At 45.0% G+C, this 27,126-nt stretch overlaps 2 protein-coding genes across 5 annotated transcripts in view; both read right to left on the minus strand.

The window, feature by feature from the left end:
- LOC137327857 (protein phosphatase 1 regulatory subunit 12A-like) overlaps positions 1-10,628 on the minus strand; it is a 197,146-nt gene extending 186,518 nt beyond the window's left edge. For both annotated transcript variants that reach the window (XM_067993722.1, XM_067993721.1), the window contains exon 1: positions 10,295-10,628. In XM_067993722.1, the coding sequence (XP_067849823.1) occupies positions 10,295-10,561 (267 nt within the window). In that variant the 5' untranslated portion in view covers positions 10,562-10,628. The remainder of the gene's footprint in view (positions 1-10,294) is intronic.
- A 7,521-nt stretch (positions 10,629-18,149) lies between these two features.
- LOC137327858 (von Willebrand factor C and EGF domain-containing protein-like) overlaps positions 18,150-27,126 on the minus strand; it is a 351,658-nt gene continuing 342,681 nt past the window's right edge. For all 3 annotated transcript variants that reach the window (XM_067993723.1, XM_067993724.1, XM_067993725.1), the window contains 2 exons: positions 26,453-26,578; positions 18,150-18,670 (listed from right to left, as the gene is read on the minus strand). In XM_067993723.1, the coding sequence (XP_067849824.1) occupies positions 18,573-18,670; positions 26,453-26,578 (224 nt within the window). In that variant the 3' untranslated portion in view covers positions 18,150-18,572. The remainder of the gene's footprint in view (positions 18,671-26,452; positions 26,579-27,126) is intronic.

The following is a 27,126-nucleotide window of genomic DNA, read 5'->3' on the forward strand; positions in this document are numbered from 1 at the left end:
AATAATCCCGTGTCCTATCACACTGACCCCATACAATAATCCCGTGTCCTATCACACTGACCCCTTACAATAATCCCGTGTCCTATCACACTGACCCCTTACAATAATCCCATGTCCTATCACACTGACCCCATACAATAATCCCGTGTCCTATCACACGGTCCCCGTACAATAATCCCGTGTCCTATCACACTGACCCCATACAATAATCCCGTGTCCTATCACACTGACCCCTTACAATAATCCCGTGTCCTATCACACTGACCCCTTACAATAATCCCGTGTCCTATCACACTGACCCCTTACAATAATCCCGTGTCCTATCACACGGTCCCCTTACAATAATCCCGTGTCCTATCACACTGACCCCTTACAATAATCCCGTGTCCTATCACACTGACCCCTTACAATAATCCCGTGTCCTATCACACTGACGCCTTACAATAATCCCGTGTCCTATCACACTGACCCCATACAATAATCCCGTGTCCTATCACACTGACCCCTTACAATAATCCCGTGTCCTATCACACTGACCCCATACAATAATCCCGTGTCCTATCACACGGTCCCCGTACAATAATCCCGTGTCCTATCACACTGACGCCTTACAATAATCCCGTGTCCTATCACACTGACCCCATACAATAATCCCGTGTCCTATCACACTGACCCCTTACAATAATCCCGTGTCCTATCACACTGACCCCATACAATAATCCCGTGTCCTATCACACGGTCCCCGTACAATAATCCCGTGTCCTATCACACTGACCCCTTACAATAATCCCGTGTCCTATCACACTGACGCCTTACAATAATCCCGTGTCCTATCACACTGACCCCATACAATAATCCCGTGTCCTATCACACTGACCCCTTACAATAATCCCGTGTCCTATCACACTGACCCCATACAATAATCCCGTGTCCTATCACACTGACCCCATACAATAATCCCGTGTCCTATCACACTGACCCCTTACAATAATCCCGTGTCCTATCACACTGACCCCTTACAATAATCCCGTGTCCTTTCACACTGACCCCATACAATAATCCCGTGTCCTATCACACTGACCCCATACAATAATCCCGTGTCCTATCACACTGACCCCTTACAATAATCCCGTGTCCTATCACTGGGAAAATAGGAACGTAGGATCATATGAAGAGGAACAGGCCATTTAGCCACTCAAACCTGATCTGCCATTCAATGAGATCATGGTTGATCTGTGACCTAACTCCATATACCCCACCTTAGCTCCATGTCCCTTAATACCTCTAGTTAACAAAAATCTATCAATCTCAGTTTTAAAAGTAACAATTGAGCTAGCATTAACTGCTGTTTGCAGAAGAGAGTTTCAAACTTCTACCAGTCTTTACGTGCAGAAACGTTTCCTAACTTCACTCCTGAAAGCCTGGCTCTAATTTTTAGGCTATGTCTCCTTGTCCTAGACATCCAACCAGCAGAAATAGTTTCTCTCTATCTACCTAATCAGTTCCCCTTAATATCTTGAAAACTTCAATCAAATCACCCTTTAATCTTCTAAATTCCAAGGAATACAACCCTTGTTATTGTAATCTCTCCTCGTAATTTAACCCTTGGAGTCCAGGTATCATTCTAGTAAATCTACACTGCACTTCCTCCAAGGCAAATAAATCCTTCCTCGGGTGCGGTGCTTAGAACTGAGCACAGTACTCCAGGTGCGGTCTAACCAGGGTTTTGTATAGCTGCAGCATAACTTCCACCCTCTTGTATTCTAGTCCTCTAGATATAAAAGCCAATGGGAGGAGAAGGCTCCGTGAATGTCCCCATTCTCAATGATGGCAGAGCCCAGCACGTGAGCGCAAAAGACAAGACTGAAGCGTTTGCAACCATCTTCAGCTCGAAGCGCCGAGTGAATGATCCATCTCGGCCTCCTCCCGATATCCCCACCATCACAGACGTCAGACTTCAGCCAATTCGATTCACTCCACGTAGTTTCAAGAAACGGCCGAGTGCACTGGATACAACAAAGGCTATGGGCCCAAACAACACTGTGCTGCTGAAGACTAATGCTCCAGAACTAGCCGCACCTCTAGCCAAACTGTTTCAGTACAGCTACAACACTGGCATCTACCCAACAAAAGAGGAAAACTGCCCATGTATATCCTGTCCACAAAAAGCAGGACAAATCCAATCCGGCCACTTACCGCCCCATCAGTCTACTCTCAATCATCAGCGAAGTGATAGAAGGTGTCGTCGACAGTGCTATCAAGTGGCACTTACTCGCCAATAACCTGCTCACCGATGCTCAGTTTGGAATCCGCCAGGACCACTCGGCTCCAGACCTCATTATAGCCTTGGTCCAAACATGGACAAAAGTGTTGAATTCCAGAGGTGAGGCAAGAGTGACTGCCCTTGACATCAAGGCAGCATTTGACCGAGTGTGGCATCAAGGAGCCCTAGTAAAATCGAAGTCAATAGGAATCAGGGGGAAAACTCTCCAGTGGCTGGAGTCATACCTAGCACAAAGGAAGATGGTAGTGGTTGTTGGGGGCCAATCATCTCAGCCCCAGGACATTGCTGCAGGAGTTCCTCAGGGCAGTGTCCTAGGCCCAATCATCTTCAGCTGCATCAATAATGACCCTCCCTCCATCATAAGGTCAGAAATGGGGATGTTCGCTGATGATTGCACAGTGTTGTGTTCCATTCGCAACCCCTCAGATAATGAAGCAGTCCGAGCCCGCATGCAGCAAGGCCTGGACAACATCCAGGCTTGGGCTCATGAGTGGCAAGTAACATTCGCGCCAGACAAGTGCCAGGCAATGATCATCTCCAACAAGAGAGAATCCAACCACTTCCCCTGACATTCAACGGCATTACCATCGACGAATCCCCAACCATCAAAATCCTGGGGGTCACCATTAACCAGAAACTTAACTGGACCAGCCACACAAATATTGTGGCTACAAGAGCAGGTCAGAGGCTGGGTATTCTGTGGCGAGTGACTCACCTCCTGACTCCCCAAAGCCTTTCCACCATCTACAAGGCATGAGTCAGGATTGTGATGGAATACTCTCCACTTGCCTGGATGAGTGAAGCTCCAACAACACTCAAGAAGCTCGACACCATCCAGGACAAGGCAGCCCGCTTGATTGGCACCCCATCCACCACCTTAAACATTCACTCCCTCCACAACCAGCGCACCGTGGCTGCAGTGTGTACCATCCACAGGATGCACCGCAGCAACTCGCAAAGGCTTCTTCGACAGCACCTCCCAAACCCGTGACCTCTACCACCTGGAAGGACAAGAGCAGCAGGCGATTACAAACACCACCACACGCACATTCCCCTCCAAGTCACACACCATCCTAACTTGGAAATATATCGCCGTTCCTTCATAGTCACTGGGTCAAAATCCTGGAACTCGCTACCTAACAGCGCATCCCATGAATGAATTTTTTAAAATTTCATTAACGTTTTTGATTATTTTCTGTACCTGTCCATGACATTTTAATGATCTATGTACATGGACACATAAGTATCTTTGGACCTCCACTGTTCCGAGCTTTTCACCATTTAGAAGGTACTCTGATCTACCCTTTTTTAGGTCCAAAGAAGATGACCTCACATTTGCCTACATTGAAATCCATTTGCCACAGTTTTGCTCATTCACTTAATTATTAATATCTCTCCAGAATTTTATGCTTCCATTTACGCTGCTTACAATGCTGCCTATCTTTGTGTCATCTGCAAACTTGGATATGTGGTTCTCTATCCTGTCATCTAAGTCGTTAATAAATACAGTGAATAGTTGAGGCCCCAACTCAGATCCCTGTGGGACACCACTAGTCACATCCTGCCAATTTGAGTACCTGCCCATTATCCCTACTCTCTGTCTCCTGCCACTCAGCCTATTTCCTAATCAAGTCAATAATATGCCCTCAATTCCACGAGCTTCAACTTTAGCCAACAGTCTCTTATGAGGGACTTTAACAAATGCCTCCTGGAAGTCCATATAAACAACATCCATAGACCATTTCCCTGTATACTACTTTAGTCACCTCTTCAAAAAATTCAATCAGGTTCATCAGGCATGACCTGCCCATAACAAATCAATGTTGGCTCTCTCTGATCAGCTGAAAATTTTTGGAGTGTTTAGTCACTCTATCCTTAATTATAGACACTAGTAATTTCCCGACAACAGATGTTAGGCTAACTGGTCTATAATGAAGAATTTTCCAATCTAAAGGAACGTTTCCTGAAACTAGAGAACTTTGAAAGATTATAGTTAGAGCATCTGCAATGTTCTCACCTACTTCCTTTAATACCCTGGGATGGAAACCATCTGATCCTGGGGATTAGCCACTCTTTAGAGCCATTATTTTCTTCATTAGTTAATTTGCTTTCATTAATTATGGTGAGTCCCATCCCTGATTCAAAATTATTTTCCTTGGGGTGTCTGGCATGTTATCCTTTTCCTCTACTGTAAATATTGACACAAAGTAATTATTTAACGTGTCCGCCATTTCCTTATTTTCATTTACAATATCACCATTCTCAGTCTTTAAGGGGCCCATATTGCTCTTGACCACCCTCTTTTTCCTAATATAACTGTAAAAAATGTTTGTGTTGATTTTGTTATCCCTTGCAAGTTTCTTTTCATACTCCCTTTCTGTAGATCTTACTATCGGTTTGGTCACCTTTTGCTGTTCTTTGTATCTCTCCCAGTCACCAGGATCTGTGCTATTTTTGTATGCTTTATCTTTTAGTTTTAAGTTGCCCCTTATCTCTTTTGTCGTCCATGGCTGTTTTTTTTTGGCAAGTAGAGCTCTTGCCCCTTACGGGTATAAACTGGTTGTGTATCATGTTGAATTCTTTTTTGAACACCTTCCACTGATGTCCTGTCCTTTTATCCATTAACAGATTTGCCCAGTTTACTGTGGACAGTCTCTGTCTCATCCCGTTGAAGGCGACCTAACCTAAACTTAGAATCTTAATACCGGATACGGGTTTCTCCCTTTCAAACACAATGTTGAACTCGATCATATTATGATCGCTATTAAATAAATGTTCACACAATGTTCGGTTGTTAATTAAATCTGGCTCATTACTCAATATTAAAGCAAATATGGCCTGCCTCCTTGTTGGTTCTAGGACATTGTTGCAGAAAGCAGTCCTGAGCACACACAGAAAATTTGCTACCTTTCTGACATCAGCTAGTCTGCTTGTCCCAATCAATATGAAAGTTAAACTCCCCCATTAAAACTACTCTGACTTTGCTGCATGCTTGTCTAATCTCTGCATTCTGCCACTTCACAGCTGCTACCAGGGGGCCTATACACAACTCCCACTACAGTCTTAAACGCTTTTCTATTTCTTAATTCTACCCATAAAGTCACCACTGCCTGCTTACCTCTTGTTATATCCTCTCTTATCAACAAAGTAATTTTATCCTTAATCACTAAGGCTACTCCTCCCCCTCTACCAGTTTCCCTATCCTTCCGATAGACCTTACAACCTGGTATATTCAGTTTCCAGTCATGTGTCAGTAACAGCTACCATGTCATACCCTCCAAGTTGAATTTGTGCCTGCTGTTCATTAAACTTGTTCCTTATACTCTGTGCATTTGCATAAAGAACTCTTATTTGGGCAACACACCCTAACCTGTCCTTCTGCTTTAATGTTGTTTTTCTCACACATTTCTTATTTCTGTCCCCACACAATAACCCCGTGTCCTATCACACGGTGCCCACACAATAACCCCGTGTCCTATCACACGGTCCCCACACAATAACCCCGTGTCCTATCACACGGTCCCCACACAATAACCCCGTGTCCTATCACACGGTGCCCACACAATAATCCCGTGTCCTATCACACGGTCCCCACACAATAACCCCGTGTCCTATCACACGGTGCCCACACAATAACCCCGTGTCCTATCACACGGTGCCCTCACAATAATCCCGTGTCCTATCACACGGTGCCCCTTACAATAACCCCGTGTCCTATCACACGGTCCCCACACAATAACCCCGTGTCCTATCACACGGTGCCCACACAATAACCCCGTGTCCTATCACACGGTCCCCACACAATAACCCCGTGTCCTATCACACGGTCCCCACACAATAACCCCGTGTCCTATCACACGGTGCCCACACAATAATCCCGTGTCCTATCACACGGTCCCCACACAATAACCCCGTGTCCTATCACACGGTGCCCACACAATAACCCCGTGTCCTATCACACGGTGCCCTCACAATAATCCCGTGTCCTATCACACGGTGCCCCTTACAATAACCCCATGTCCTATCACACGGTGCCCTCACAATAACCCCATGTCCTATCACACTGTCCCATACAATAATCCCGTGTCCTATCACACTGTCCCATACAATAACCCCGTGTCCTATCACACTGTCCCACACAATAACCCTGTGTCCTATCACACTGTCCCATACAATAATCCCGTGTCCTATCACACTGTCCCATACAATAATCCCGTGTCCTATCACACTGTCCCATACAATAACCCCGTGTCCTATCACACTGTCCCACACAATAACCCTGTGTCCTATCACACTGTCCCATACAATAACCCCGTGTCCTATCACACTGTCCCACACAATAACCCCGTGTCCTATCACACGGTCCCCACACAATAACCCCGTGTCCTATCACACGGTGCCCACACAATAATCCCGTGTCCTATCACACGGTCCCCACACAATAACCCCGTGTCCTATCACACGGTGCCCACACAATAACCCCGTGTCCTATCACACGGTGCCCTCACAATAATCCCGTGTCCTATCACACGGTGCCCCTTACAATAACCCCGTGTCCTATCACACGGTCCCCACACAATAACCCCATGTCCTATCACACGGTGCCCTCACAATAACCCCATGTCCTATCACACTGTCCCATACAATAATCCCGTGTCCTATCACACTGTCCCATACAATAACCCCGTGTCCTATCACACTGTCCCACACAATAACCCTGTGTCCTATCACACTGTCCCATACAATAATCCCGTGTCCTATCACACTGTCCCATACAATAATCCCGTGTCCTATCACACTGTCCCATACAATAACCCCGTGTCCTATCACACTGTCCCACACAATAACCCTGTGTCCTATCACACTGTCCCATACAATAACCCCGTGTCCTATCACACTGTCCCACACAATAACCCCATGTCCTATCACACTGTCCCATACAATAATCCCGTGTCCTATCACACGGTCCCCACACAATAACCCCATGTCCTATCACACTGTCCCACACAATAATCCCGTGTCCTATCACACGGTGCCCTCACAATAACCCCATGTCCTATCACACTGTCCCATACAATAATCCCGTGTCCTATCACACTGTCCCACACAATAATCCCGTGTCCTATCACACGGTGCCCTCACAATAACCCCATGTCCTATCACACTGTCCCATACAATAACCCCGTGTCCTATCACACTGCCCCCATACAATAACTCCCAGCACCCTATCTTCATACAGTAAACCAAACAAGTTAAGTGGTTTATTTTCTTTGGGGGGTGGGAACAGGAGGAGTTGAGAAAGTTGGTCGATCATTATTGCTCCAATTCCAGCTGCAGAATCTTGGCCATAGGTATACTGCTATTTAGAAAGTATGCCAGATCCAGATCACTGTAAAAGGCGGCTGTACATTTTGCCTTGCTGGTTTTGTGAATTTTGTCTCCTTTTAAAAGCTGCTGCTCTCCTGACTCAATGTAATATCCCACATTATTTATGATAGAATAGTGGATACAAGAGTGGGTGTGAGCATGCTGTCCCCTGACCCAGCATTGAACACACCTTTATACATGGTCACTGATGGAAAAGTCCAAAATGGGGTTGGGGAGGGATAGGAATGTTTCCACCTTTTAATAAATATACACTCATTTTTAGAGTTAAATTGTGCTAACCCACGTAATTCCCTGTTTGGTTGTTTAGCAGTACAAGCTCTCACTGGGAACTGAAGCAAATTTCCTCATCACCAGATCTGAATTCAATTCCCCTCCAAAAAAGAAACGAAAAAAATCTCAGTGGACTGAAAAAAAAGTATGATTTTAAAGTCAGTGTAAAGTTTAAATTAAGACATTATTTGACTTGAGTTCACCAATCATGGTGAAACCTCCAATAAGCCAAACTTCACACTCACACAGTAAGAGATATAGCAGTGGAAACAGATGGTGCCCTCATGGTCAGCTTCTGATCTGTGAGCTGGAGATGGAGAGCTGGGCCTAGGTTCGTAGGCCACACACAGTGACATCTTATTACTGTACAACATAACAAAGACTAACATTTAGGATTTGTGATCTTTTGTGTTTCAAGGAGCACTCCTAAAGTAACGGCAGAGTTTAAGATCAGGTGGCTTTCTCCAACTGCCATGAACAGTTTGATCACCATGTGGAATTTCCATGATCAACAACTTATCTGATTTATTTATCTATTGCCTTGTATTGGGGAGTCTGTAACAAGGGGGTCACTAATCTCATGTGCCCATATCCCTTTTCTGCCCCCCTTTCCTTCAACCACCAAGCCTTAAATTTTGCATTCCACAGCCTCACAATCTTCTGTGTAAACCTTGTGTCCCCTTGCTCTCGACCTTCACAATCACTGGAAACAGCATGTTTCTACAGACTCTGTTCCATCCCTTCATAATTTTAAACACCTCTATCAAATAAAACTTCATCTACTCTGTTCTAATAAAAACATTCCCATTTTTTCCAAGCCTTTCTTCATATTTGTTAAGATAAATTTATTTGCGCAGAGGACTTTTGGAACATGAAATGCTTTGCCAGTGGTTGAGGCAGCGGAACACTGCATCTTTTAAGGGAAAACTGTGTGAATATTTGAAGCAAATGATGATGCAGAGCAGAGAGAGTGGAGCAGGGGGGCTTGGTTTTTGGATTGCTCTGGCAAAGAGCTGGCACAGGCACGATGGACTGAGTGGCCTCCTTCTGTGCTGTCAGGTTCTATGGTGATAATGAAAGAGATGCTGACCTCGGCCAAAAGATTAAAGCCAATAAATCTGAGGGCCCGCCAGTTACTGACAGAAGTCAGACCAAGGGTTTCACTCCACACCTTAACCTGTCATTCTGATTCACCTGCTGACCGACTGGCTGAGTGTTTCCAGTGTTGTCGGCCTTTATTCCACTTATTGAGCACTGTTTAATAACTCAGGTTAACCCAAATGACCAGGGGATGACTGTAGTGACCAGCAATCGGGGCACCGGGAAACGTCCCCTCTCTCCGCGCTTGCTCACATTGCTCGGGCTCTGGATGTGGATCGAGCTCTTTAAAAGGGCATTTCTCATTCCCCGACTCCGCTCCAAAACAGCCGGTGATTCCGCCGCGGGCTGAGCGACATGCGGAGAAGCCAAAGAGTAAAAAAAAACCCCTGGACATCTCTCGGAGCGGAGGGCACATCAGACCGGGACAGCTCGACCCAGACCCCAGACCTCAAATCTCGACTCAGACTTCAACCAGACACCGACCCCAACTAGACCCAGACCAGACCCCAGACTTCAACCAAACCCAGAACTCAACCAGACACCGACCCCAACTAGACCCAGACTTCAACCGACCCCAGACTTCAACCAGACACCGACCCCAACTAGACCCAGACCAGACCCCAGACTTCAACCGACCCCAGACTTCAACCAGACCCCAACTAGACCCAGACCAGACCCCAGACTTCAACCAAACCCAGACCCCAACTAGACCCAGACCAGACCCCAGACTTCAACCAAACCCAGACCCCAAATCTCGACCCAGACTTCAACCAGACCCCAAATCTCGATCCAGACGAGACCCGGACCCAGACTAGACCCGGACCCAGACCCCAAATCTCGACCCAGACCCAGACCCCAAATCTCGACCCAGACTAGACCCGGACCCACTTGAGAAAGTTGTCGCCGGCCCATTTCCCTCCTGGACAATCTCAACCCTCCAGACATTTATTCACTTGGTCCTAAACTACAAGCGGGTTTGGGAACGAGCCCCGACTGCGGGGGGTGTCGGGGTCCGGGTCCCGGTCCCGGTGGGCGGCTGCACCCAGCCAGGCAGGCAGGCAGGCAGCCCCCTGGTGTTGCAGAGTCGGGGTCAGTCCCAAGGCTCCTTGTGCCCTTGGTGAGTTGACAAGTTGCAGTGTCGGGCTCGGGCTCGGGCTCAGTCCGCCCCGTGCCCCGGGCTGGTTCAGTCCCCGGGTGGGTGTCCGGGGATGGGGAGGAGGGGGGTGTCCAGCCTGTCCAGCCTGTCCCTACCTGGTGCAGGGCGGTCAGTCCGTCCACATTGGTGTAATTGATGTCAGCTCCCTTCAGCAGCAGCTTCTCCACCTCCTCCTGGTCCCCGCTCGAACAGGCTGCCAGGAACACCGCTCCCTCGTCGAACTTGACTCGGACGTGCTTAGTCCGGGGCCGGTCGGGCTCCCGGTCGGTCTCCGAGCCCAGCCAGCGCTTCAGCTGCTCCTTTCGCTTCTGTTTCGCGTTATCACTGCGGGCCTGATCCCGCTCCCGATCCTCAGCCGCCATCTTCCACTGGACTCAACCGGGAGTGTCAGATATCCCAACTCCAGCCTCCAACACACAGCCCTGCGCCATCTACACACACTCGGTATACATTACAACCAATGGATCCAACCTGCACCGTCCACACACACACACACTATACATTGCAGCCAACGGACCCTGCGCCATCTAGTCACATTCCCTATATATTGCAACCCGACCCCCCGAATCCTTCCCCATATAGAGGGATCAGAGCATATACATCTTCAACCTGTACAGCCCAACACCATCCAGACACATTCAGTACAAATTACAACCACCCCACACAGTCCAACACCATCCAGACACATTCAATATGAATTACAGCCAATATACCCATCCCGACAGTCCAACACCATCCAGACACATTCATTTCAAATTACAATCACCCCACACAGTCCAACACCATCCAGATACATTCAGTACAAATTACAACCACCCCACACAGTCCAACACCATCCAGATACATTCAGTACAAATTACAACCACCCCACACAGTCCAACACCATCCAGACACATTCAATATGAATTACAGCCAATATACCCATCCCGACAGTCCAACACCATCCAGACACATTCATTTCAAATTACAATCACCCCACACAGTCCAACACCATCCAAACACATTCATTTCAAATTACAATCACCCCACACAGTCCAACACCATCCAAACACATTCATTTCAAATGACAACCACCCTGCATGGCCCAACACCATCCAGACACCTTCAGTACAAATTACAGCCAATATACCCACCCCACACAACCCAACTCCGTCCAGTCACATTCATTCCAAATTACAGCCAATATACCCACCCCACACAGCCCAACACCATCCAGACACCTTGAGTAAACATTACAGTCGATATATTCACCCCGCATTGCCCAACACTATCCAAACATACTCAGTACAAATTACACTCCATATACCCAATCCCACATAAAATGCACCATCTACACAAACAGTACCTAAATCCACACAAATACAGTAGATATTACAACCTATATTACCGACCCCATACACAATCACTGTTACAATTCATGAATGCTCCCAACTTTTGTGACCACATCAAAAAGACAGTTTTCATAAGCAAGATCCAAGTCTGCTATGAAGTGAAATTTTCAGCCTTAGTTGTAGTTTGAAAACGACAGCACACCACAGGACTAACAATTACCTTTTTAATGGCATTTTGCATCAGAGACATTACAACCAAAAAATGCAACCCCACACAAACTGCACCATCTACACAAGCAAGATACATTCCAAGCAATAGGCACAACCCTACAGCCTGTACCATTTGCACAAACAGTAGACATTACAATCAATATACCCAACACCACACAGCTCTGTGCCATCGACACATGTTCTTTTTACATTACAGCAAGTGTACCCAACACCACACAGCTCTGCACCATTTGCATAATGACCTAAAGTTTTCAAATGGGTGAAATTCCATGCAGAAAAATGCCTGGGTGTGATTCATATCCACCTGGCGAGAAATAGACGGACTCCACTCACAGTTTCTGGGGTTAGTATAATTACCACAAATAGCAGGGAGCTCATGGGGTTAAGAATGTCAGTCAATAGGAGCTCATCATGTGGTGGGGGAACTAGCATGCTGCTGCATGGGTTTAAAGTCCTGCAGCAATTTAAAGGGGCCACAACACAAAATATTTTTTTGTGGCTTCAGAACAAAAAGTTTGCTTCTTTCAAGAATGTCAACAGGGTCCAGAAAAATAGAGTGAATGGTAAAACTTAAAAAAAGTAGGGAGCAGAAAGACTTAAGAATTGGATACACAAATCTTTAAATGCAGGAGGACAAATTGATAAATCTGTTTTAAAAAACCATATGCAATTGTAGGTTTCCTAAATAGAGGCATAGTCTATAAAAAGAGTTCTATATATAAACGCATGGAGTATAAGGAATAAATTAAATGAACTACAGGTTCAAATTCAAATTCAAGGGTATGATATGATAGCTATTACAGAGACATGGCTGCAGGATGGTCAGGATTGGGAACTAAATATACCAGGTTATAAGGTCTACAGGAGAGATAGGGAAAATGGAAGAGGGGGAGGAGTAGCCTTAGTGATTAGAGATGAAATCACTTCAATGATGATAAAGGAGGATATAACGAGGGGTAAGCAGCCAACAGAGACCTTATGGGTTGAATTGAGAAATAGGAAAGGATCTAAGACTATCGTGGGAGTTGTATATAGGACATCTGGCAGCAGCTCTGAAGTGCTAGATTGTATAAATGCAGAGATTAGACAAGCGTGTAACAAAGGCATAGTGGTCTTAATGGGAGACTTTAACCTTCACATAGATTGGGAAAAGCAGACTAGCAACTGTCAGAAAGGTAGTGAATTTCTTGAGTGTATCCAGGATCGTTTTCTTCAGCAGTATGTCCTAGAGGCAACAAGGGGGTAAGCCATACGAGATTTAGTAATGAGTAATGAACCAGATTTAGTTACCAGCTTGACTGTGCGTGAACATCTATCCAATAGCGATCATAACATGATCGAGATCAATGTAGTGTTTGAAAGGGAAAAATGTGAATCGGCTGCTTGGATTCTAGACTTGGGTAAGGCCGACTTCAATGGGATGAGACAGAGACTGTCCACAGTAAACTGGGCAAATCTGTTAATGGGTAAAACAACTCATGATCAGTGGGAAATGTTTAAAGAAACATTTAACCTGATACAGAATCGGTTTGTACCCCAGAGGGGCAAGAACTCAACTTGCCAAAAAAAAACAGCCATGGACAACTAAAGAGGTAAGGGACAGTATAAGACATAAGGAAAGGGCATACAAAAAGGCAAAAAATGGCACAGACCCAGCGAATGGAAATGTTACAAAGATCAACAAAGGGTCACAAAACAGATAGTAAGAGCTACAAAAAGAGAGTATGAAAAGAAACTTGCAAGGGATATCAAAACCAATATGAAGAACTTTTAAAGTTATATTAGGAAAAAGAGGGTGGTCAGGAGCAGTGTTGGCCCCTTAAAAACTGAAAGTGGGGATATTGTCATTGACAATGGGGAAATAGCGGATATGTTGAATAATTTCTTTGCATCAGTATTTACAGTAGAAAAAGAGGATAGCATGCCGGAAATCCCAAGAAAACTAATATTGAATCGGGGACAGTGGAGTCCCGCAGGGATCTGTCTTGGGGCCTTAATTATTCACAATATTTATTAACGACTTAGATGAAGGCATAGAAAGTCTCATATCTAAGTTTGCCGATGACACAAAGATTGGTGGCATTGTAAGCAGTGCAGATGAAAACATAAAATTACAAAGCGATATTGATAGATTAGGTGAATGGGCAAAACTATGGCAAATGGAATTCAATGTAGACAAATGTGAGGTCATCCACTTTGGATCAAAAAGGATAGAATAGGGTACTTTCTAAATGGTAAAAAGTTAAAAACAGTGGATATCCAAAGGGACTTAGGGGTTCAGGTACATAGATCATTGAAGTGTCATGAGCAGGTGAAGAAAATAATCAATAAGGCTAACGGAATGCTGGCCTTTATATCTGGAGGACTAGAGTATAAGGGGGCAGAAGCTATGCTGCAGCTATACAAAACCCTGGTTAGACCGCACCCTGGAGTACAGTGAGCAGTTCTGGGCACCGCACCTTTGGAAGGACATATTGGCCTTGGAGGGAGTGCAGCATAGGGTTACTAGAATGATACCTGGACTTCAAGGGTTAAGTTACGAGGAGAGATTACACAAATTGGGGTTGTATTGTCTGGAGTTTCGAAGGTTAAGGGGTGATCTGATCGAAGTTTATAAGATATTAAGGGGAACAGATAGGGTGGATAGAGAGAAACTATTTCCGCTGGTTGGGGATTCTAGGAGTAGGGGGCACAGTCTAAAAATTAGAGCCAGACCTTTCAGGAGTGAGATTAGAAAACATTTCTACACACAAAGGGTGGTAGAAGTTTGGAACTCTCTTCCGCAAATGGCAATTGATACTAGCTCAATTGCTAAATTTAAATGTGAGATAGATAGCTTTTTGGCAACCAAAGGTATTAAGGGATATGGGCCAAAGGCAGGTATATGGAGTTAGATCACAGATCAGCCATGATCTTATCAAATGGCGGAGCAGGCTCGAGGGGCTGAATGGCCTACTCCTGTTCCTATATTCCTATTTTCCTAAAAAGAGGTGATGCTAAACCTTATACAAATAATTGGTTAAACTGAATATTGTGTCCAGTTTTGGGCACTTTATTTGAGGAAGTAATGACAAGGCCATGGAGAGGGTGCAGAAGAGATTCACTAAGATGATACCAAGGCTTTAGTTATGGGGAGAGATTAGAGAAGCTGGAGTATTTTTTATTGGAACAAATAAGATTAAGAGGCCATATGATAGAGGTGTTCAAATTTATGAAGGATTTTAATGAGATAAATTGGAAAAAACTAATTCCAGTTATCCATGTTGATAAATAGGAGGCAAAAATTTAAGGTCATCATCAAAAGAACGAAGAGGTTGGGGAATAGCTTTTTATACAGAAGGTCGTTAGGACATGAAATGCACAGCTAGAAACAATGGTGGAAGCAGAATCCATCATGGCTTTTAAAAAGAAAGTGGATAAATGTTTGAAAAAGTACGGGGAAAGGGTAGAGTAATGGGACTAAATGGATAGCTCTTCCAGAGAGTCAACACAGACATGATGGGTCAATGGTCTCCTTCTGTGTCAAACAATTCTACAATCTAAATCGGTCAGATGAGAGGGAAACACTGTTCAGCACAAAGCAATGAAGGGCCCTTAGATTAGCAGCACAGAAGCAGCGGCAGGAGGTGATCAGGAGTGTCAATATCAAATATAACAATGCAGGCATGGCAACTCAATGTCAGAACAAGTTTAATAACCTTGTTCTGCTCCTCCAGACCCCAGGAGTTAAGCAAAAAAAAAAGTACCTGTTTGAGCCTCTTCTTCCCGTTGTCTTTGCCTGGTGCGAAAGCCACAGCGACTTCCTTGCTCAAGCCACCAGTTAGAATTGTAATCGGGTCGCGAAGACTACTTTGGGCAGATGTGTCCTTGCCGCTTGCTCAGTTGATCAGGTTAAAATTCAGAACAGTGAGTTCCTGGCAGCTTCCCGGTGGTTAAGTAACTTCAGCAATTATAACTGTCCACCCGCCCGGTAGGGTTAAAATTTTCCCCATAATGGGTGCTGCTTTCAAAAGAAGAATGCTTGCAGAAGATCAAGAGTCTGTGCAGGACTGGGGGTGATGTCAGACAGTATGCTGCAGATGGCGGAGCAAGTGACGGAATCTACTTATCTGCATGTGCAGTACCTTCATGGATCTGGCAGCTCCAAGCAGATCTGCAGTAAAGGCCCCCAACACAGAGAACCTAAGTGCAGTCAGTGTTTTTTTTAATTAATTCTTGGAATGTGGGCATCACTGGCAAGACCAACATTTATTGCACATCTCTAGTTACTCTTCAGAAGATGGTGGTGATCCTTCTTCTTGAACCACTGCAGTCCATGTAGTGAAGGAACTCCCACAATGCCATTAGGTAGGGAGTTCTAGGATTTTGATCCAGCGACATGTGTCCACGTCGGGACGGTGTAGGACTTGGAGGGGAACTTGGAGGTGATGGTGTTCCCATGCACCTGCTGCCCTTGTCCTTCTAGGTGGTGGAGGTCACGGGTTTTGGGGATGCTGTCGAAGAAGCCTTGCATTGTTTCACCCACGGATGGTCAAGCAGTTGCTTTACAGAGCGAGGAAACCAGATTGCAGAAGACTATCTCTTCCAGCATTTAAACAATTGGGGCTAGGATACATAGAAGTATATCACAGAGCTTCACTGAGCTCATTGCTACTACTAAGTCTGCTTTCCTGCAGATCAGTGGCCTTATGGAGGCAATGCCCAGTACTGGTAGCATGGCAGGAATGGGCATAAGTTGACTCTGCTCTCTCTCAGGTTTGCAGGATATGTAGGCCTTCCACCAATGTCTGCACGTGTGGCTGAAAGGGTTTAGGCCTAGGCTGCCCTTGCAGAAGCACAAAAGGTGCAGCTTGAAACAGATTCATCTCAGGGCTTAGTTGATATGAAACAAGGGCCACTTCAGTCCCAAGAGGCCTTGCATAGGATTACATCAGCCAGCCACTTCCCTGACTTTTGCCACTGAGGTAGCACATAGAAGAAGCACAAGATTAGATTTAAGACCTCCCACATCATACACTTGCGACAATAAGAAGCGCTATGGGAAGATGCACTAGGCAGGCACACTGTCTGAATTTGCATTAAAATTGCAGTAGCTCTAAAGCTGTTGTGGATGTAAACATTGTTTTTGGCAAAGTTTGGAAGTGGCTGTGATGAGGTAGTATTAATTTGGAGCTGTGTGAGTTGGTACGGAGAGAAGGGTCTGTCGATGAAGTTGGGAGGCCTATTTATGCAGTGACCATAATTGGTAGTCAAGAGAATGTCTCCCCGAGTAAGAGTAGTAAAGGAATGTCTAACTGGGGTTTTCCCTTGCATATTGTCTGGGTCTGTTGCAGACTTATTGATAGAGATTGATTACGATGATTAGTCAACAACTCCATTATCATTGTATCTTGCGACTACCAGGATGGTAGAAGGTGAACGAGATGGATCTTGGTCTTTTTTCATCTAGCTATTCCTATGGCATCAAGGGAACATATGATGTTGAGAAGCATTGGGCAAACACACATTATGGTTTTCATTAAAATAATGGATGTACTAAAGTGGCTATGCTTGTAGACATTGTTCTTGGCAAGGATTAGAAGTGGTTTTGACGAGGTCACATGAATGGGTACTGTGTGAGTTGGTGCACACAGTGAAGGTTGTGTAGATGATGGCAAGTTAGTGGTGGGACAACTGCAGGAGGGTCCCCATCACAGAAGTTCTAAAGAACCACGTACATAGGACTGTTCGTGCTGTATCTAGATGCCGTATTAAAGAGGTCTCTTGTATCAGTGTGGCACAAATGTGCCTTGCAACCACATCTTCAGGCTGCTGCTGCTCCTTAGGGAAATGCATCTCTACCTGTACCCTCAGGTGTGAGGGTATCAGTGGGAAGGTGCCATTCATCTCCAAGGCAACCTCCCCAGCCTGATGTCTCCATTCCGCCTCCGGTTTTTCTTCCAGGAAGCAAAACTGCAGGGGAATCCCCAATGGGAAACCCATTTAATGGCCCGTATGATTGGGAGGGGTACAGGAGGGAGAAAGCAGCAATACAATATATGGCAGAAAGACAAATGGAGAAGTAGTTGGCTGAAGCAAAAAGCAAGGCAGATGAGCATGATTACCACAGAGCATAAATGAAGTGATGATGACCAAAATGGGATGCATTGTATTAGTACATCATTACTGTCTCACCATCTCATTTACATAATTCCACCTATTTTAGAGTAGGCATTTCTACTAGAAATGAATCCACTGGAAATAGTGAATGGAAGAAATCATTTACAAACAAACGTACAATAGTGTTACACCTAGGGACCAGCGGAATTCTTACTCTACAGAAAAACACAAAAAGAGAGGGATGAATGGTACCATTCAAAGAGTTATGGAACTCTTACTAATAACAGTATTTTAATGTAAATCCAGTTTCTTAATTCATGTACAAAAACAGTAACAATTCAAATATTACATTCCACAGAAAGGCTCTGGTTTAAGGAATAATAAGATATTTATACAATACTGTACAGAGTAGTTCTCGATTCTAATGAGGTAATAATATGGGCGCTGTACCATCTGAATAAATAAAATTCTGTTCAATAATCTGTTGATCAGTAGTTCACAGTTTTGGTAACAAACATAAAATACTTCACAAAGTCACAGGCCTGAAGAGTTGCCATCCTGCCTCCAGTGTATGTCCTCCTGTCTCTGAGACTAGTCGTAGTGTCCAAATCCATTCAGTGAAGGGTCACCAACCCCTCCCATCATGAAACCATGAGGACTTGCAGTAAAGTTAATAGTATTCTGGATACAAACAGACCACTGCAGTGCGCCATCAGAAGCTTGGATAGGAGGAGGTCTCTCTCTGGCTGTAGAGCGATTCCATTGGACAGAGTGAAGGTGGCAAACAATTGGACTGATACATGAAGAGACCTATAAAACAAGAGAGGAAAACTTGAAAGACAGTGTTTAAGAACGCTTTAGGGCCAAGCTGATACTGCAACCAGGGGAAGCACCATCCAAATTTAAATCTTTGAGTTGACTGTTCAGAAATATAAGCCACCAGTGAGGCCTTGCAAAATTTACCCTCAAAGTCCATATTTCAAAGTAAGAGTCATTTTTTTTCCCCATTTGCTTCTGCGTCTCATGATGTGGAGACACTGATTAGTAATTAAAATTTTCTATAAAGTTTTAGCAGTGGCCAAGCAAACATCGGAACTTAACCCGGGATGGTAACCCCTACCCCGACTATTCGAAATCCTTGTCCAGTTTTGGTCTTGACAAAAAATTATAACCCTAACCACACACAGAGCGAAGCCTTCCATTGCCTGACCTCAAAATTACTTTAATTTGTGTACACACCTAAGGAAGGATATACTTTCCTTAGAGGCGGTGCAACAAAGGTTCACTAGATTGATTACTTGGATGAGAGGGTTGTCCTATGAGGAGAGATTGAGTAGGATGGACCTATATTCTCTGGAGTTTCGAAGAATGAGAGGTGATTTCATTGAAACATATAAGATTCTAAGAGGGCTTGAAAGGGTAAATGCAGAGAGGGTGTTTTCCCTGGCTCGAGAATCTAGAACTAGGGGACATAGCCTCAGGATAAGGGGTCGGACATTTAGGACTGAGATAAGGAGAAATTTCTTCACTCAGAGACTCATGAATATTTCGAATTCTCTACCCCAGAGGGCTGTGGATGCTCAGTCGTTGAGTATAATCAAGGCTGAAAATCGATAGATTTTTGGACTCTAAGGGAATCAAGGGATATGGGGATTGGGTGGGAAAATGGAGTTGAGGTCGAAGATCAGCCATGATCTTATTGAATGGCGGAGCAGGCTCGAGGGGTCCTATTTTTTATGTTCTTATGTTCAAACAAGCAGGTTTAAAAAGAAAGATAGAGAATAGAAATAGAGAGAGGAAAGAAACTAAAAGAAAGAGAAGTGACAGAGACTCCCAGATGGCTCAGCTAGTTAAGAATGTGAATACCTAAGTCGCATAAGACCAGAAAAGTTCCAAGTTCAATCCCTGGGGTTAGCTGATTTCAGCCAATGCATTTGTAGGGACAGTACAATTGGAATCATAGAAAGGTTACAGCACAGAAGGAGATCATTCGGCCCATCGAGTCCGCGCCAGCTCCATGCAAGACCAATCCAGCTGGTCCCATAGCCCTGCAAATTTTTTCCTTTCAAGTACTTATCCAGTTCCCTTTTGAAGGCAATGATTGCATCTGCTTCCACCACTTCCTTGGGCAGTGCATTCCAGATCCTAATCACTCGCAGTGTAAAATGGTTTTTCCTCCTATCACCTTTGGTTCTTTTGCCAATCACCTTAATACTAAGTCCTCTGATTCTTGACCCTTCCGCCAATGGGAACAGTTTCTCTCTATCTATTCTATCTAGACCCTTCGTGATTTTGAATACCTCTATCAAATCTCCTCGCAACCATCTCTGTTCTAAGGAGAACAATCCCAGCTTCTCCAGTCTATCCACATAACTAAAGTCCCTCATCCCTGGAATCATTCTAGTAAATCTCTTCTGCACCCTCTCTAAGGCCTTCACATCTTTCCTAAAGTGCGGTGCCCAGAACTGGACACAATACTCCAGTTGTGGCCGAACCAGTGTTTTATAAAGGTTCATCAAGACTTCCATACTTTTGTACTCTATGCCTCTATTTATAAAGCCCAGGATCCCGTTTGCTTTTTCAACCGCTTTCTCAACCTGTCCTGCCACCTTCAACGATTTGTGCACATATACCCCCAGATCTCTCTGTTCCTGTATCCCTTTTAGAATTGCATAATTGGCATAAGATTCTCATCCAACAACCCCTCTTAAAAAGTTTGTGCGTGAGGACAGGACTGAACTTAGTTGTGATGCTCTCCACAGTCAAAACCACCTGCTGACATTTAGGGCATAATTTTTACTCCGAGCCGGGTACCCCACGCGTCTACAGATATTCACTTGAGGAACCCGGAAGTGAATTGAGTGCATCACAATCTGCGATCGCAACTCAATTAAAGGTGAGTATCTGAGCATCCAGGTTTCCTACGTGCCAGGCAGCCAGATTGACAGAAGCAAAATACTGCAGATGCTGGAAACATTTGCTGAGTATTAACAGCGCTTTCTGCTTTTAAGCCAGATTAACAGGCTGTCTGCCTGTTGGCAGTGAAAGGAGCTGAGAATCAGAGAGGGTGGCCGAAGGAAGAGAGAGATCATCGAGCTTGGAAAAAGTCGGGGGGGGGGGGAGGGATCGTGGTTGACATTGGGGGATTCAGCCAGCATCAAGTTGGGGGGGGGGGGCGGGTGTCAGCCAGCATCGGACACTTGGGGGGAGTCAGCAAGCGATGACACGGGGGGGTCCAACCAGCAACGGAGATCGGGCGATGGGGGGGGGGGGACGTGGATGACATTGGGAGAGTCAGCCAGCATCGAGTGGGGGGGTGGGGAACATTGTGGGAGAGTCAGCAAGCGATGACATGGTGGGGGAGTCCAACCAACAACAGAGATCGGGGGTGTGGGGATGTGGTCAGCCAGCAACGGAGATCGGGGGGTGGGGGATCGACTGATCGCTGGGTTCCTGTCGGTGGGTGAGCTTGTTGGGCCTGGTTGAAGCACTCCTGTTCCTCTGGGCCCACAAGCAGTGATGTAAAGGCACTCACCTCATGGATCTGGCCCTTCCCACCTCCTTTCACCTGACATGATTCGGAACCGATGGGAATCCCGAACAGGTAAGGTTAAATTCATTTTAAGTTTTCCAATACACAAACTATCAAGTACCACAAGTATCTCAATGAGGTACATTGCCCTTTTAAGTATTGGCCAGCCGGCTTTAAGTGAGGGTGGGACTTCCTGGTGTCTGCTGTGCACACGCACACAAACCTGCCAGAAGTGGGCGAGTTGGAGTAGGGATGCAGTCCCACTCCAAAAAGCTGTTATTTTAACCTCCCACCCGTTCCCAACCCACCTATTCTTGGGGGTTAAAATTTACCCCTTATTGTCTGGGCGTATGTATGAAGTAGTGGCACGCACCACACACAGAACCACAGCCCAGTAAGAGTCAGAAAAGTAAGAGGGGACAAAATTGGCAGGTTGGAAAGGAAAGGAAAAAAAGAGGAGACGTTGTGAGAGTTGTATTGTGAGATTTTAGTTTTTCCTTGTGGGTGAATTTTTGTCTTCAGAGATATCAGCATACAGAATAAAACATTACTTAATCAAAATCATCATCAGGCTCTTCCAGGGCAGGTATAACATGGGTTAGATGCAGAGTAAATCTCCCTCTATGCTGCCTCATCCATCACTCCCAGGGCAGCTACAACATGGGTTAGATGCAGAGTAAAGCTCCCTCTACATTGCCCCATCAAACACTCCCATGGGAGGTACAACATGGGTTAGATGCAGAGTAAAGCTCCCTCTACATTGCCCCATCAGACACTCCCATGGGAGGTACAACATGGGTTAGATGCAGAGTAAATTTCCCTCTACATTGCCCCATCAAACACTCCCATGGGAGGTACAACATGGGTTAGATGCAGAGTAAAGCTCCCTTTACATTGCCCCATCAAACACTCCCATGGGAGGTACAACATGGGTTAGATGCAGAGTAAAGCTCCCTCTACATTGCCCCATCAAACACTCCCATGGGAGGTACAACATGGGTTAGATGCAGAGTAAAGCTCCCTCTACATTGCCCCATCAAACACTCCCATGGGAGGTACAACATGGGTTAGATGCAGAGTAAAGCTCCCTCTACATTGCCCCATCAGACACTCCCATGGGAGGTACAACATGGGTTAGATGCAGAGTAAAGCTCCCTCTACATTGCCCCATCAGACACTCCCATGGGAGGTACAACATGGGTTAGATGAACAATGAAGTTATTTCTAAGGGAATCCCCTACTTCTATTTCCCAGGACTGCTGAACTAGTGGCCTCTTTGAGTGTGACTGACAATTTGTTCCAAACTCTGGGTCTCTTTTAGGTGGCATCACACACACACCAGTAACTGTTTTGAGAGTTCATTTGAGACCTTTACAGCCATCAGAGAGGACACCTCTGTATAGGCAGGATTTTAACCCAGGTCTTGGAGGGAAACGGAAATTACCTGACCCACTACAGGTAGTCAGATCCACTAGAGAGAGGAGACTTTCATCCTCTGTTGGGGCTGGATTTGAATCCAGGTCCCAGCTGGAATTACTACCGATAGAACCAAAGGATGGAAAAGGATATGAAACACCGGTGCAAATATTTTATAGACTTCACTGTGGTGATTAAGAGATCAATGTACGTGTGCACTTCACGAGACCTGTAAGAAGAAAAATGTGGTAATAATGGGAGATTTTAACTTTCATGTAGATTGGGATTAATAGCCACATAAGTAGAAAAGGAAATAGATTTAGTGAATGCATTCAAGACAGTTTCCTAAAGCAGTATGTCTTCAACCCAAAAAGAGAGCTGGCAACACTTGATTTCGTTGGAATCGTAGACTCATACATCACATAAGGAGGCCTTTCAGCCTATCATGCTCATGGCAGCTCTTTGAAACAGCTATTTAATTAGCCCCACTCCCCTGCTCTTTCCCCATAGCCCTGCAAATTTTTCCTTTTCAAGTATTTATCCAATTATCTTTTGAAAGTTACTGTTGAATCTGCTTCCACCACCCTTTCAGGCAATGCATTCCAGATTATAAAACTTGCTGCATAAAAACAATTCTCCTCATCTCCCCTCTGGTTCTTTTGCCAATTATCTTAAATCTGTGTCCTCTGGTTACCGACCCTGCTGCCAGTGGAAACAGTTTCTCTTTCAAAACTCCTCATAATTTTAAACATCTCTATTGAATCTCCCCTTCTCTGCTCGAAGGAGAACAATCCCAGCTTCTCCAGTCTCTCCACATAACTGAAGTCCCTCATCCCTGGTATCATTCTAGTAAATCTCATCTGCATCCACTCTAGGCCTTGACATCCTTCTGAAATTGTGGTGCCTAGAATTGGACACAATACTTCAGCTGAGGCCTAACCAGTGACTTACAGAGGTTTAGCGTAACTACCTTGCTTTTGTACTCTATGCCTCTCTTAATAAGGCCAAAGTTCTGCTATACCTCTACTTTTTTTTTAACAATTATGAATAATGAACCAGAAATGGTGATTTGGTAGTAAGGGAGTATCTTGGGAATAGTAACCATAATATGACTGAATTCACTATCAGGCCTGAAGGAGAGAAAAGAGAGTCACAAACAAAACGTAACTTTGAAAGGATCAGGAGGAAGGAGGTGTGTCCATTCAAAACATATTTTGGTGTGATAGTACTGGAAGATAAGGATGTGCTGGAAGCGTTAAATGAATATTTACAGTTGGAAAGGATCGGACAATATCAGAGGTACAGGGAAGATTAGAGAAGAGCGAAGGGCAGAAATTTAGTTCAGTCCAAACAGGACAATTGTGATGAATAAACGAATGGATTAAAACGAGATGAATATCCAGGTGCGAGATGATTTCCACCTGAGAATATTAAAAGAAATAGGTGAGGAAATTAGAGGTGCATTAATTATGATCTTCCAAGGCTTTGGGAATGGTACCAGATGATTTGTACACATGACTTTCAAAATGTGTTTGACAAGGTACCACATAAGAGGCTTGTTACAAAAATTAAGGCACGTGGCATTAAAGAAAATGTAGCTACAGGGATCGAGAGGTGGCTATGGGACAGAAAATAAAGAGTTGAGTACACGTATGTTTTTTGGATTGGCGGGATTTGGGTAGGGGTGTGTCTCAGGAACTTATTTTTATAATGGATGACAAAGTCCGAGATATCTGGGGTAGTAAAATAGGCTAACTGGCCTGGTCTGTTCTGTGTTAATGACCATTCTAAACCACCCCCCGCCCAGCCAATTCCCTGTCCCTCTGACTTCAGCCTCTTGTGCATCCCCCCTTCCCCCTCCCTTCACCCCACCATTAATGGCCATGCTTTCAGCTGCGTAGCCCCACGTTCTATAATTCTCTCCCATAACCTCTCCACCTCCCTCTCCTCCTTTAAGACCCTCCTTAAAACTCACCTCTTTGACCAAGCTTTTGGGCATCCCTCCCAATATCTCCTTCTTCGGCTGGGTGTCCACTTTTTCCCCATACGCCTCTGTGAAGCGCCTTGGGACGTTTTTCCATGTTAAAGGTGCTATATAAGTGCAAGTAGTTGTTGTTGCCAGACATCTGAGAGAGTTAGGAAAATTTGCAGCGATTTGTACTTCAGCGGCAGCCAAGGTCCGAAAAACAGCACTACACCTTTAAGCATTCAAATTTCCTCCCTTTAAATGGTGTGCATCCAATCACCGGTGCTAGGTGCCTAAACCCAGAAATACAGGCAGGTTCGGGCCTGTTCAGGTAGAGCGCACTTTAGGAGTATTCCATTTGACTTGTACTTGGGGGAGGGGGAAGCAAAACAGCTCCTGACATGCTTTGGTATATTCAAAACTGCTACGCTGAACAGAGATATGTTTTGATATATTAAGCTGAGACCTGCTACAGCTTTCAGACTGTGGGCGGAACCTAGCTACCATTGTGACTTTGAACCTGAGTTATTGGAACTGCTGTGATAATTACTTTGATAACCATATGCATAGCATTTCTAAAATAGTGTTAGAGCAGCAACTTGATGTTGTCATTCATTTATGGATCTCTAGTAAGACAAGAGTTAAACTTTTCAACCAACGTTGTGCTCAGATTAGTTTTTTAATTGATCATATTCAGATTGGTTTAATTTAGTGGAAGCAAGCCAAATATAACATCATAAATTAAAATATAGAATGCAAAAGGTGAATTATTATATGTTTCATACATTAATTGTGGGCACTGTAATATCAAGATTTTCCAATTGATGTTGGGGTCCAGAATTTGGTATTTTACAGGTGGCTACGGGGCAAGGCGAACATTGATTATTACTGTGGGGGAATCAGCATGTTTTTCTAAAACATACGTCATATCTAATTTGAAGTGCCAGTATAGTTTGCTCGCTTGGTATAGACTGCCACTCAACACAGTGAATGGGGATGGTTAATATAGACCGCCACTCAACACAGTGAATGGTTAAGGTTAGTATAGACTGCTTCCTAACAAAGTGAATGGGGGCGGTGAGTGTAGACTGCTTCTTAACACAGTGAATGGGGATGGTTAGTATAGACTGCTTCCCAACACAGTGAATGGTCATGCTTAGTATAGACTGCTTCCCAACACAGTGAATGGGGACGGTTAATATAGACTGCTTCCCAACACAGTGAATGGTGATGGTTAGTATAGACTGCTTCCCAACACAGTGAATGGGGACGGTTAATATAGACTGCTTCCTAACACAGTGAATGGTGACGGTTAGTATAGACTGCTTCCTAACACAGTGAATGGGACGGTTAGTATAGACTGCTTCCCAACACAGTGAATGGGGACGGTTAATATCGACTGCCAACCACTGCAGTGAGATTGGTTGAAAATAGATCGAATCCTGATTCAGTTCGAGCAGAGTGACAGAACCCGAGTGCCAGGATTGGAAATGGATTTAACTGGTTTGTGGAGGTTCTGAAAGAGAACTAATGACTTGTTGAGGTTGAGAGACTGAGTGGCTTCTTGTTGTTCTCATCTGTCTTTCTGTTCCTTTGATTCTATGAGGGCTCTGTAATAGGTGATGGTATGTCAGTACATGGGAACTGATCTTATACTGTGAATTTTTTCTTTTGTTACCTGCAGGGCACTGGCAGCCGGGCAGGCAGGAGGTAGTGGAGCACTGGGTGTCTGACTGCAGGTAGGTCGAACAGGTCTGAGGACAGCTGCACTCACTATAACTTGATCCACCGTCGCAAGTTACACCTGAGAAGGAGAACACAGAATTGAAAGTGTTATTTATCCTGGCATTCTGAGCAAGAGTTCCCCGGGTAAAAATGATCCCAGATACCGACCTAGTAAGATTCTATGCAATTGAATTTACTAATATCACATAATTGCAGGACTCCAACAAGCACGTGATTCTTGAAACAGCTCAGTGGCTAAATGCTCTGCCCGTGGTGGTACTGAGCTGTACAGACCCAAAGGTCCTAGGTCCCAGGTCTGTGCTGTGTAAGCTGATCGCAGCCAGTTGGTGTGTTGCAAGTGGACTCAGGGCTCGGGAGTGGGAAGTAAAGGAAAAAAGAAATGCCAGCGTTGCTGTCCTTGAACAGTAACCAGCCCCCTTACTGGAAAACATGCGTTTGTAAACGTTGGAAGAGGACGGGGTCAGGCTCAGTTTGAGATGATGCCATCCCATGGGGAAATCTCCTGTCGACACACACTGTCTGCAGCGAGTCAGAAGAATGGTCACTTGGCATCTGGAGGGTGAAACCATCCCAGCAAGTTTCAGCAGCTTCAGGGGAGAACAAGAG

The sequence above is a fragment of the Heptranchias perlo genome, chromosome 12 (assembly GCF_035084215.1).
Source record: "Heptranchias perlo isolate sHepPer1 chromosome 12, sHepPer1.hap1, whole genome shotgun sequence".
Classification (NCBI taxonomy): domain Eukaryota; kingdom Metazoa; phylum Chordata; class Chondrichthyes; order Hexanchiformes; family Hexanchidae; genus Heptranchias; species Heptranchias perlo.